The sequence below is a fragment of the Pyrus communis genome, chromosome 7 (assembly GCF_041283825.1).
Source record: "Pyrus communis isolate YQ-2024b chromosome 7, ASM4128382v1, whole genome shotgun sequence".
In the NCBI taxonomy this organism is placed as follows: domain Eukaryota; kingdom Viridiplantae; phylum Streptophyta; class Magnoliopsida; order Rosales; family Rosaceae; genus Pyrus; species Pyrus communis.
In genome coordinates this window covers 6,006,165-6,019,073 of record NC_142571.1, presented here as the reverse complement: position 1 = coordinate 6,019,073, position 12,909 = coordinate 6,006,165, and the positions used below count along the sequence as shown (strand labels likewise).

The 12,909-nt window shown below is 34.6% G+C and overlaps 1 protein-coding gene, 1 non-coding gene and 1 pseudogene across 7 annotated transcripts; 1 reads left to right on the top strand and 2 right to left on the bottom strand.

Annotated features, from left to right (window-relative positions):
* Positions 1 to 82: 82 nt before the first annotated feature.
* LOC137735392 (riboflavin biosynthesis protein PYRD, chloroplastic) lies at positions 83 to 3,037 on the bottom strand. 6 transcript variants are annotated; one of them, XM_088696238.1, is made up of 4 exons: positions 2,851 to 3,037; positions 1,762 to 2,161; positions 1,118 to 1,416; positions 83 to 965 (listed from the first exon to the last, which is right to left on the bottom strand). In XM_088696238.1, exons 2-4 carry the CDS (start codon positions 2,128 to 2,130, stop codon positions 356 to 358), a joined length of 1,278 nt encoding a protein of 425 aa, XP_088552364.1. In that variant the 5' UTR covers positions 2,131 to 2,161; positions 2,851 to 3,037; the 3' UTR covers positions 83 to 355. The 6 variants fall into 6 exon arrangements, with proteins under 6 accessions (XP_088552364.1, XP_088552362.1, XP_068330917.2 ...); XM_088696236.1 differs by having other exon boundaries at positions 1,762 to 2,206; positions 2,851 to 3,032; XM_068474816.2 differs by having other exon boundaries at positions 1,118 to 1,446; positions 1,762 to 2,206; positions 2,851 to 2,996.
* A 1,841-nt stretch (positions 3,038 to 4,878) lies between these two features.
* Positions 4,879 to 5,750, top strand: LOC148695515 (endoglucanase 14 pseudogene; annotated as a pseudogene).
* TRNAV-CAC (transfer RNA valine (anticodon CAC)) lies at positions 4,968 to 5,041 on the bottom strand. Its single transcript has one exon. It is a non-coding gene; the product is annotated as a tRNA-Val (tRNA).
* Positions 5,751 to 12,909: the final 7,159 nt, after the last annotated feature.

The window sequence follows — 12,909 nt, the reverse complement described above, 5'->3', positions numbered from 1 at the left end:
CAATTCACATCCACCAGATTTAATAAAAAAACAAAAACAAAAAAAACAAAAAAAAAAAAACAAAAACAAAAAAACAAAAACAAAAACAAAAACAAATTTTATTAATCATTTAACATGTAGATTCCAATACAAACTTACATATACAGTTTCCCTTCATTCTTGGCTATGGCAACCCTCAATATGCAGGTAAATAAAATACCGAAAAAGTAGTAACTCTCTAAGCCCCAGAGACCGAAGATCAGAAACGATCTTGGCCTCCGTCCGCCACTCTTCCCGAACGCTGTAAAATCCTCGTATTTCTCTCCCGCATCAGCACGAAAATGATTCAAATCTCTTCGTGTTCTAGTCACTTATATCACAGATATCCCTCAAGCACAACATTCTCATTTGAAATCTTAGGCTGCAAATTCTTCAGTTCCACTCTTTTACTCAGACTCTTCAATGCAACAGGAAAGTTCCCGACATCATTTTCATCCCACAGGGGCAATACTTCTACCACAATTTTTTGCAACAAATTCTGTTCAATGCCGTCTTGGAGAAGCTCTTCAAAATCACTTACGTTTCCCTTTAAATCGAACAAAACACTACACATTCCTTGAGAGTTACAGTATTCCAAAATAGCACTTAAGCTTATTTGATCGAACACCACCGTTTCAATACCTGTTTGAGCTCTTTCTAGTTCTACTGATGTCTCTTTGTCTGCAAAGACTATTAGCTTATCAGTTGGTTCCACGGTGAGAGCAGGGATTTTGACTGGAGAAGTACTATCCCTAGCTATTATAATCCGAAGTGGTTGATTGGCTCCAGCTTCTTGGGACGCTGGAATAGAGACGTTCTCCATTATTGCGGAAGAAGAAAGAATAACTGCATCATATTCCTGTAACAATTGCAAATAGTAACCACCAGACTCAGCAACTCCTTGTCCAAGCTGATCCAGAAAGTTTCCATTGACTGAGATCGAGTATCTGCTAACAAGAACAAAAGGGTCAAAGAACTCTCAACTTCACTCTAATCAAATACATCAAGGCATATACAAAACAAAAGTATCGAATAAGGTATCATTTGCACTCATTTTTATTGTCTTTACTATTGACTAATCTAAACAAAACAAATTTACCGGATAGTGACGAAAGGATTCCCCGTTAGCATCCGATGGATATAAGCCTCATTTAGCCTTTTGCATAGTTCTTCTTCTACACCCGTAGTAACATCAATTCCAACATCTCTTAATCTATCCAACCCCTTTGATGCCACGATTGGATTCGGATCCACCATTCCAACCACCACTTTTTTCACTTTGGCTTTAATTAGGGCTTCGCTGCATGGTGGTGTTCTCCCATAGTGATTGCACGGTTCCAAGCTCACATATGCTGTTGCATTTTCAGCCAAATCCCCAGCTTCTCTCAGAGCAAAAACCTGTAACATTTGACATTTTGACTTCTTGATCTAAGTTTACATTAACAGCTACTTATAAAGTTCATGTACAACAACAGGTAAAATTTGGCAAATCGCATGATAATTATGAAATCAATTATAAAACTCTTAAGAAAAAACCAGAGAAAAAAAAAAAAAAAACCAGAAAGAACAGAACCATACGGTCCACAATAAAAGTTGAAGGACTCGGCATCTAGGTATTTACTTTCCCTTCGTTTAATTATTTTTGTGATCTTTCCAAAATATTTTAACTTGTAAGCAACCAACCAAAGAGCAAAGCGACCGAAAGTTTCAACCACTTCATTAAAACAAGGAAAATAAGTATACCTCAGCATGCGGCTGGCCAGCTTTTGGGTGAAAGCCTTCACCAACAACCTTGCCATCCTTGACAATAACACAACCCACCATAGGATTGGGGCTGGTACACCCGATAGCCTTTCTTGCAAGCTCTACACACCTCCTCATATAGAATCCATCATCTGCACCCGCTTCTTGTGCCACCCCACACGTGACCCCAACAGATTTACCATGACTTCTCAAACCATTTGGTGATTTGGACATCCTTCTGAGTGGATTGCAAAACCCAGAATTTGAATTTGGATTCGACCTCAACAGTTTACTGGAAAGTTGCTGTGGTAGCGAGACAGTGGGTGGACTGAGAGTGTAACTCTGGAGTGAAAGTGTTTGAACTTGCATTTCTTTTGTTTGTTGTACCCAGATCACATCACTGCAATTCTCGCAAGAATGTTTAACTGTCTGCAACTCACCGAACCTGCACTCAGGAATAGTAATGCTTTGAAAACGCGTGATTAAAGTCAATCTCGGTCTGCTTCCACTCTCTAAGGCCTACTTCTTCACTGTAAGAAGCGCTCAGTGTACATTTTCCGTTCTTTCAGTTTCCTAGAAACCGTGTTTCTGCTAATGTAAATAAATCAAAAACTAAAAGAAAATGAGTGGAACCCCAGATAAACAACGGATATATGCCCTATGGAGTAGTAGCAAGCCTCTCACACGCTTACTACGAGATCACTTGCGCATTTCATCAAACACATTGCGTTCAGCATAAACAAACTGTCAAACGCACATATAACACACTCTGGGCTATGCTTACAATGTGGAAACAATCAATCAAAGACACCAACTTACTTGTTTTCTTTATTTTTAGTACAACTATATAATTTACACTAAGAAGAGGAGGAAATTCGGTTAAGCTACACAATGGCAACTTAATTTGGTACCAAATTCGCTATCCACGAGATTCAAACACAAGACATTTTAATTATAAGTGAAGAACATCATCCTGTAGTACTGAGTAGTAACACCAACTTACTTGTTAGCGCAACATATAGATGTAAATATCGTAACAAAATCTGGAATTAAGAGTTGTTAACAAAGAGAGGATAGCAAATCGTTTACCTGTGGCTGTGGGGGAATACAGAAATTAGACAAAGACTTGGAATGGTGGGTGCAAATGCTTGTCAATCATTTCCTTCAAAATGTTAAAATGGGGCAAAATTTGGAAGAAATTGTTGGCTGGTACTGGCAGGATACCAGTTGCTCAGAGGAAGTAAAGAGAAAAAGAAAATATATATGACCATAAGGGATGGTTCGGCAAGAGATCCGAAATCAAAAAAATTTCGGGACGAGAATTCAAAGACCAATCCCGAATCAAAATTTTGATATTCCCAAATTTTGAGAATTCTGAAATATTTTTGGTATTTCGATATGGTTTGGTTTTCTCAAATTTCATACAAATTGAAAGAGCAATCATTCATACTAAGTTAAATTAACATGCAATCAAAATAAAATAAGTAACAAACCCAAAAGCAAAAATAATAAGTTACAAACCTAATATGTTCGAAAACTAACAATACAAATTTTTGATTTCGTGTTGAAGAAATAAACACATTTGTGGAATGTTCGTATCAATAAATGTGGTATAAGGGCTATGGTTACTACCTTAGACCACACCAATTATATTGTTACTAATAGTTAGCAACAATTCAGATGTATAATAATACATATATAATAATATATATATATATATATATAATTTATTTTCGATTCGGTATGGAATTACATAAAAATTGAGTAGACAATACCAAATCCCGTAACGAAATTTCGAGATCAGTTCAGTATTTCATGCCCAAAAAATTTAAGAATTTTGGTTTGGGACTTTCTTAGTTTGGGATCGAAATTTTTTTGGTTTGGCTCCGAATTTTCGGGAATTTTTTCCAACTCTATCTCCATTAGCCGCCTGCTAAGTTAGACAAAAGAATAGGACTCCTTGGTGTTGGTAAGAGCATATCCAAAAGAGATGTTAAAATGTCCACATAGGTTATAACAGTAAAAAAAAGACCACAATATTATTCTCCAACCGAAATGCCAATTCCTATGTGGCGATGATATGGATTGGCAGCAAGGGGGTTGCTGTCAAATTTGACAGCAACTTTAAATATTTTTTTATTATTTTTATCTCCTTTCTCACTTGATTCTCCTCACCTTCTTCTTCCCTTTTCTTAGAACCAAACTCAGAAATCAACCTCACGATCACAATCTAAAACATGTTGAGAAAAGTGGCTTGGTTAATAGGAATTTCATTTTATCAATTCGCATCCTCAAGATCCAGAACAACTACAGGGATTGAGATCAGGCTCCTTCTTTGTGTTCTGCGCTTCTAAAACACAAATCACAGTCAAAATTAATCTTGTGCAAAAAAATCAAGAAACCCTAATGACCCAAGTCCAATTTCAAAATTAAATCTTGTCCAATTTCTAGAATGTCATCTTCCTAGAAGCCTAGAATTTCCACCCACCTCTCAGACTTTAACAACTTTCCTTTGTTTTCAAACAACGTGACACCGCAAAGGCCTAAAACTCCGTAGATCGTTGTGGAATTAGTCGGTCTCTATGCTCCCTTCTTCATCATGTCACGCTCTCTCTCCCTCCTTCTCTCCTCCCACGAATCAAACAATCAAAGACTTCAGATTTGGGGTTTTTATTTCACTTTTAGAATATTTGCAATCTAATTCGAATAATTTTTATTATCAATTATTTATATATGTAAAATTAAAATATATAATATAATTATTAAAATAAAATAATAGTTTAATTTGACATAGTCGGTCTCTATGCTCCCTTCTTCATCATGTAACGCTCTCTCTCCCTCCTTCTCTCCTCCCGCGAATCAAACAATCAAAGACTTCAGATTTGGGGTTTTGATTTCACTTTTAGAATATTTGCAGTCTAATTCGAATAATTTTTATTATCAATTATTTATATATGTAAAATTAAAATATATAATATAATTATTAAAATAAAATAGTGTAATAAATTAATAATTTAATTTGACATATCGGGTAAAAAAGAAAATTTTAAAAAATGTCAAAATATCATATAAGCTGTCGAATTTAAATTTTATATTTAAAATTTGGAGACCTTATCGATGGCAGCCAAGCCAAATTTGAACGAGAAAATTGATGGCAAAGGTATGCAACAAGATTAAAGTAATAGTTTATACAAAAAATCATAAAGTGTCTGAGCCCGGGTTCGAACCGGGGACCTCTAGTGTGTGAGACTAGCGTGATAACCGACTACACCACCCAGACTATTTGTTGATGACATATGATTCAAGATATAAGTACGACCTTATTTATTTTCGGATTCTTTCCCCAAGATTTGAGACAGAATGAGTTCAGGGTCAGATCCTTAATATTTCTGTTATTAATCCAGCTTCAAATCTCGTACCCTATTTTTGGGTTCACAAATTTCGTACTATATTATTAAAAACAAGACGTCTATATCAAAACATCTCGTTTACTTTTCACACACACATATATAATTGGTATATCAATATCTAAGGATACGTGAAAATTTATAGTTATTCGAGTTTGCTCGCAACCACTTTTGCATTTATCAGAATAGCATTTCTGCGGCAGCAAAAATTCTACGCCAGCAGCGGATATAAGGTAATAATCAAAACTTAACATGGGGTTATTAAGTCTAGTTAATCAGTTAATCTTTGTGATAAAATTTAAAAAAAAACTGTATACTTTTGTTTCTCATCAGGATGAGCTATTGTGGGCTGCTGCATGGCTTCATCGTTCTACTGATGATAAAACCTACCTGGATTATCTTGGCCAAGCAGGCAGTACTGGTGGTGCTACAACTTTGTTTGCTTGGGATGACAAGTTTATTGGCGCACAAGTCCTTGTTTTGGAGGGCAAGGTAAATTCTTCAGGTGCATGGGGACAATGCAAGAGCCAAGCTGAACAAGCCATTTGCCCTTGCATTCACAAGGGTAACAACAATGTGTAGAAGACGCCTGGTGGGTTGTTATGGTTTTTGCCATGGAACAATCTTCAGTACACTTCAACTGTTGTATTTGTCGCAAACGCTTATTCAGAATACTTGAACGCCAAGGTTGCCTCCATTCAATGCCCTAGCGGCAGTGTCCAGCCTTCTGATCTTAATTATTGCCTTGGCAGAATCACAGGTATAAATACAACCATCCTTACTTGAGTTACTTCCATAAATAAATATTATGTATGCGCATACGCACGTATTGACAACTTATCCTTTGTTCTAAGATCATATCATTTATCTTCTGCATACCATACTTATAATAATAACACCACTTTTCTCTTAGTTAGAAGATATCAAAATCTCGTTCACGTCGAATTATTATGTTTTTGCTTGTTCTAACACTTTCAACAATTATAGTTCTCAATTTAAATGATGCTTATGGGTTTTGAAATTTTTTGTTCCGACTAATCGAAGCATAAACCCGCCATCTTTTGGAGAACCAAGTTCAACAACCCAAGAACTTGCAGTGAAAGTCCAACTTAGCCTACTGCTTCACTCTAGCCCAACACTCGCCTGTTAGTTTCTCTTTTTCTTTTTATTTCCACATTTCTTGGTTTTTATTTTTATTTTTTCTGGACATTTAGATATCACACTAGAAGAGTCACTTTCAAGCCATAAATTTTGGCAACCTTGCACATGAGCTAACTCCACAACAAGGATGATAGCATGAAGCTCCTCATAGAAAGAAGTATGATGCCCCATGCTCTGGGCGAAAACATCAAGAAAATAACTTGCAAAATCTCGGAAAAAGTTGCTTATCCAAAATTCCAATAGACCAAGAATGAAACTCCAACTTGCCTAATCCAGGCTAAATTTTTTATTTCCACATTTCTTGGTTTTTTTATTTTTATTTTTTCTGGACATTTAGATATCACACTAGAAGAGTCACTTTCAAGCCATAAATTTTGGCAACCCTGCACATGAGCTAACTCCACAACAAGGATGATAACATGAAGCTCCTCATAGAAAGAAGTATGATGCCCAAAGCTCTGGGTGAAAACATCAAGAAAATAACTTGCAAAATCTTGGAAAAAGTTGCTTATCCAAAATTCCAACAGACCAGGAGTGAAACTCCAACTTGCCTAATCCAGGCTAAATTAGAACAACAAAGGCATACATAGGGAGGAGCCTTACTTTCAAGCTTCACTTTATTATGTATCTTCCAAAAAGTCATTAATAAGAAAGAAAGAAAAAACCTAATTCTAACCGGATATTGTAGAGTTGTGAAGAAATCGCTTTGACACAAAAATAAGCCATAAATTCGAGAAGGAACCCGTTAGCTAAACGACCATTAAAACTTGACAATCGACTTATATGGTTTTATGTTTGATGTTCAATCCCCTAAGCTAAGGGACTATTAAAACAAATTTATATACTTGCATGGTTTACAAAATTATACTTAGTTCTTCATTTTGTATAATTTATATACATACGAGCTTAAGAAAATAGAACATTAAAGCTTAAAGCTAGCCCAGCCTCTCAAGATTTTGTAACTCCGCCCTTGCATGGAGTGAAATATTCACATGTACTAACAAAAGAATTGCACGTTTGTACTTAATGTGCGTTTCATCTTTGAATTGTGGAACCACACAATAGCTTTCTTAACAATAATGTTTTCTTTTTCTTTGTTTTAATAAGAGACCCTTTTTTCTCTTAGACTGATCTCTTTCACTCACCAAACACTTCATAGTATCAAACCAACAAAACACCAAGACCAACTAATTAAAATGCATGTATCATACGTGGAATGATAATATTCCACATGCATGTTAGCATCTGTGTCGGAGAATTCCAAGGGGACAAAAAAATAAGTCATCTAGATTATAGATGATTGCATTTTTTTTTAATAGGATAATGCATCTTTTCTGGAGAATGCACATATTTTATTTCTTGCAAATGATGTATATTCAAAGTCTAAATTTTATAATCGGAAACATTCAAATTTTTAATCTTCATTCGAAACTCATCCCTTTAAAAATCATTTGAATCGGACATCGTTTACTTATTCAAATGTAAAGAACAAATTGATGATATGTGTATCAAGTAACATATATATGATGAGCTATCTATTTACTAGATACATTTAGATAACTAAACAATCTCTTATTGGAATGATTTAGTAGATATAATCTTCAAATTAAAATTAAGAAATTGAACAATTCTGATTATAGAGTTTATACAATACAAAAATATGACACACGCAAGGGATAAGATATGTGCACTTCCTCATAGAGTTTATTTTAATAATGCCACCTTATTAATTTAAGTATATATGTTGTGTAGGCATCAATGACGCCTAATAATACCACCTTATTAATTTAAGTATAGATGTTGTGTAGGCATCAATGACTCCAAATTTAACTTTGTTTGAAAAGCCTGTGCACATTAATACTAACGTAGGATTAGTGTCTTGACTGTTTTTAGCGCGTAATATGTGTTGTTAATATTGCGAAGTCTCATTACATAATAAGAAAAAATAATAAAAATAACTTGAAAACTTCGAGTTTTAACGATAAAGACAAAATAAAGGGTAAAGTGAATAGTACCATGATTTGCTTTTTAGTGTAAAAATGTGATTTTTCGTTAAAATGAACAGTACCAGTGCTTTTCATTAAAGTTCCTTACATAATATACTTAATAAGGATCTACTTTGGTTATTATTACAAAAGTCCATTTCATAATATGCTTGATAAGGACGTACCACCAAAAATTAATTTAAAAACTAATTGGCCAGAAACCTAAAAATCTTAAAAAACAAAATAATAACTTGCAAAAGTACCCAAAAAAACTGTGTGCCCAAGAGAATTAGCTATGAGTGCTTCAGATTAATTGTTGTGTTTGTACACTTGCAAGTAGAGGTGAAAAATTAATTCATTAGGTTGTTAATAGGTATCTGTTAACACTCATTTAATTTGATATCACTATAATATAGAGTTGAGATTAGTAATGGTGATGATAATGTAACGTGAAATTAAACTAAATAAATCTTAATAGAATCTATCAACAATCCAATTAGTTGATTTGCAACATCTACTTTTACTTGCCTAACTTTTACGAGAATATGTGAAAGAGCCAAACTCCTTGGGTCCTACCGGAAATATGTTGAATTGAAAGCTTTGATATAAAGTAGTATTGTTGTGTGGGCACTCTTAAATTCAAAGCCTTATATTTTATGTAATTGATACTGGAATTCGTGGATTGTTCTAGTAGATAAAATTTCTGTTAACTTAATGTGTAAGGGTTTAATCTTCAACCCACGATGTTAATTGCGCTTTTTTTTGTTTTCTTCTAGGAACCAGCTGGGCGTTTTCCTATTAAGAAACATTGAAGGCATGCAAATATAAAAAAATGAGGATAAGATAAACATTTCTCCTATATATTAACCAGCCGATTCCTGAAACATAGAAGGAATGAGAAGATAAAAGAATGAGGAACCAATTGGGCATTTTCCTATTAACCAACTGGACAATTAATTAACCAACTAACTTTTGAACGGGTGATATAATTATATGACTTTTTAGCTAAAATGGTCTCTAAGATTTGCATAACTCATCACTTTGGTCCCTGAGATTTCAAGTCAATAGAAGTGGTTCCTGAGATTGTCCACCATCCATCATTTTGGTTTTTCCGTTAAAAACTCCGCTAAGTGTCCTGTAGCTCTTGGCAGGAAGTTTGAGCAATTTTCAAAGCTTCGTAACTCAATCGTTTCTTAACCAAATTCGACCCATAATATATCAAAATGAAGATAGGAAAGTGTAGAATAAGATTATACCTATTTGAAAGCCCAATAGTTGCTGGAGATGGTCGGAAAATAGCCTCAAAGTTGACTGTTCCAAAGGAAAACTGGAAAACTCGCCGAAAACTGGATAAACTTTAAACGTTCATAACTTCTTCAATACTCAACGAAATCAAGTGATTTAAAAACAAAAATCATACTTCTCAATGAGACGAATAGAATGGTACCTTTTTGATGGCTAACTCGCTGTTCTTTGGCCAAAAATGGGCTTGAAATTGCCTAACTTGAGACCAAGACTGCCACTTTCGAGCCATTTTCCGGCCAAACTTCAGCGATTTAGCCATTGAAAAAGGTACCATTCTCTTTGTCTCGTCGATAAGTATGATTTTCGTTTTTGAATCACTTGATTTCGTTGAGTATTGAAGAAGTTATGAACGTTTAAAGTTTACCCAGTTTCCGGCAAGTTTTTCAGTTTTCCCTCGGATCAGTCAACTTTAAGGCTATTTTCCAACCATCTCCGGCAACCATTGGTCTTCCAAATAGGTATAATCTTATTCTACACTTTCCTATCTTCATTTTGATATATTATGGGTCGAATTTGGTTAAGAAACGATTAACTTACAAAGCTTTAAAAGTTACTCAAACTTCCGGCCAAGAGCTCCGAGACACTTAACGGAGTTTTTAACGGAAGGACCAAAATGATGGATGATGGACAATCTCAAGGACCAAAGTGAGGAGTTATGCAAATCTCAAGGACCATTTTGGCTAAAAAGCCTAATTATATTCTTAGGCAATATTTACGTGTCACGTGAAAGAATGAGAATATAAAAGAATGAGAATAGGAAAAACAACCCTCCTTCCCATTGTAATCTCATACCTTGATTTTCCAGGTACGAGTACCCAAAAATATTTATTTTTTATATTCTTTTATTTGTTAGTAAACACATGAGAATGATATTCATTTCTTATAATAAATCCATTCTTTTTAGCTGCTTAGTATGATAGTTTAATGATATTTCTCTTCATTTGTTAGTGAGAAGTATTATGTTTGATTCTCATAAAAAATGCAGTTTAATCACATTATTATGGCAAGCCAATTATAAGGCTTAGGCTCCCTCACCTCCTTAACGTGTAGCTAATATCGTTTGTGAAAAAAAAAAAAATCCATTCTTTCTAAATAAGTATAGCCCTAAAGTTAGATCAAAGAAGACGTCTAAATTCGAATCTTCAGTTTTCTTTACTAGAGAAAGAAGAATTATTAAATCAACCAACCCTCAACTTTGAGTGCCGAATGATTGATTGAAGGGCCTTGTTCTTTTGGGAGGAACGTTGAATCTTGCGTTCGATAGACATACGATGCTGCGAAAGGTCCTACCTATTTTGGAAGACAAACAAGTTTATACGACTAATAAAACACTTTAGCAGTAAAAAGTTTTGATGTTATTAGTCAAAGCAAAAGAGGCACCAATCGAAATGTAAATCCTTCGCAGTCAATCATGTCTCTGGCTAAATCATGGACGAGTACTGCCAAGTGGAAGTGCTACTTTTAAAATGAAGGGAATTATTGTTGCCTTTTCTCTTTAATATTTGTGTGCCACCATTTACGTACCTAAGTTTTCTTTGGTTGTTTGGTTGATAAAAAGCTTTGACAATCATATAAATTTAAAAAACAATTCATATAATTTAATCTGCATGCCGAACCTGCGGCGAAGTTATCGTTTTTTATTTTGGCATTGGTAGGCTTACAAGAGAAAAATTTGTTGCCAAAAAAAACATCTGTTTTTAAAGTTAAATTGACTAAACGACTTGATTTTTTTATGAAGATAATCTTTACAAGAAATTTATAATATGAGTTATTCTCATCATAAGTTTTGTGAATCGATCACAAAGTATCTCAAGAAACAATTTCTCACTTTATGAGACCAAAGTTTATAACGAGGTGTAACGGTTTTATCTTCTCATCTCAAAATTTCTGTCATTCAGCCGAGGTTATACAAAAAAATAGATCTTGAGAAATAATTCCTCTTCGAGCCAAGGCTCTCTCGTCTAAATCAGCAAAAGCAATAGTCATCATTATTATTAGGCTGAAAATGGATTACTCTTGCTGTATCAGATATCAATTTGACCTAAACCAACCAGTCAAATGAAGCTGACTTAAATCCACCAGTCAACACAGAAACACACATACACACAACACAGAAACTTAAGCATGCGTAGCAATTGATCATAGATTCACAGGTATCCCTAGTGATCAAACTTGTAGGTGAAATTCCGATTTCTTATAGTAATTCAACAACTCCCAAACTTAAGAGGAATATTTATGCTCATCACTCTCAAACGAGCATTACCATCTTATTGATCACTCTTATATGAGTTTAAATTTTGAGATCTGTATAATGGATAGATATAAATCTCAAAATTTAAACTCATCCAATGGTAATAAATAAAGTGATGAACATAAAATACACTCCAAATTTAGTAATTGTCAGAGGATGGAAGGACCATTAGTTGTCAATAATACGGCAACATAATTCATGGGGTCGTAATCTAACATGCCGGTTCCATTAGTTATTTCAGAATATGAACATTTACTCATGAGTGTTTGGTGTTTTGTAATTTACAGAAATTTGGAAGTTGCAGAACTCTTTTTATGTCAGTTTTTTCGAAAGCTATTTAAACTGGAACAACTCACAACAATATCCCGCCTAAAATGAGTTTGCCATAACTAAGAATTAAATTTGCATAAGTCTGTATATTGGTTCATATGAGTCGACCCTAAGACTTTATCCAACTAGGTGAACTTGTGAAGACAACTGCCACTCTACCAAGGCCAGTTGCTGACATTTCGACACTTACGAAGTATGTTCTACAGAAGATTACAAGTTTTATGTAGCTAGGGCTTAAGTAGGACAGTTAGATGTTCTGGTTTAGGTATAGAGTTTGCTACGTTATGGATGAAGTTTATGTATTCTGTTGCGTGTATTTGCACAGCAGAACTGAAAGATTAAAGAATATGGGTTTACTGTGTTCACCACGAAAGAGGTGATTGGGTCTTAAATCTGTGGTGAATTAGTTTGAGTTGTGCTCAAATTTAACACCCAATCACCTTTTTCGTGCTTATCTGTCATTCCAATTCTTCCACCAAACACATTCTCCAACTTTTTGGGTCTATCTAACTTTATTTCTACGCTTAATCTAAACCACTTCATTGCGATTTGTCCATATGCTCTTGGCCAAATTTGTGATATGGCGGCTCTTAGTCGCTACCATGCACTATTATTCACTACTATACATAGATGGATCATTGGAAATTGATTTTCTCATGCCCTGCATTGTACTGGTCTTTCTTGGTTAAATGCGGTTCGTTCTACGTTG

Excerpts from the sequence above, each read along its gene's own strand:
- LOC137735392 (XM_068474816.2), bottom strand. The coding sequence starts at position 2,130 with ATGCAAGTTCAAACACTTTCACTCCAGAGTTACACTCTCAGTCCACCC. Across the intron at positions 1,447-1,761 it reads CTGGCCAGCCGCATGCTGAG|ATCAAGAAGTCAAAATGTCA; the intron begins GTATACTTATTT and ends ATGTAAACTTAG. Across the intron at positions 966-1,117 it reads AATCCTTTCGTCACTATCCG|ATACTCGATCTCAGTCAATG; the intron begins GTAAATTTGTTT and ends TCTTGTTAGCAG.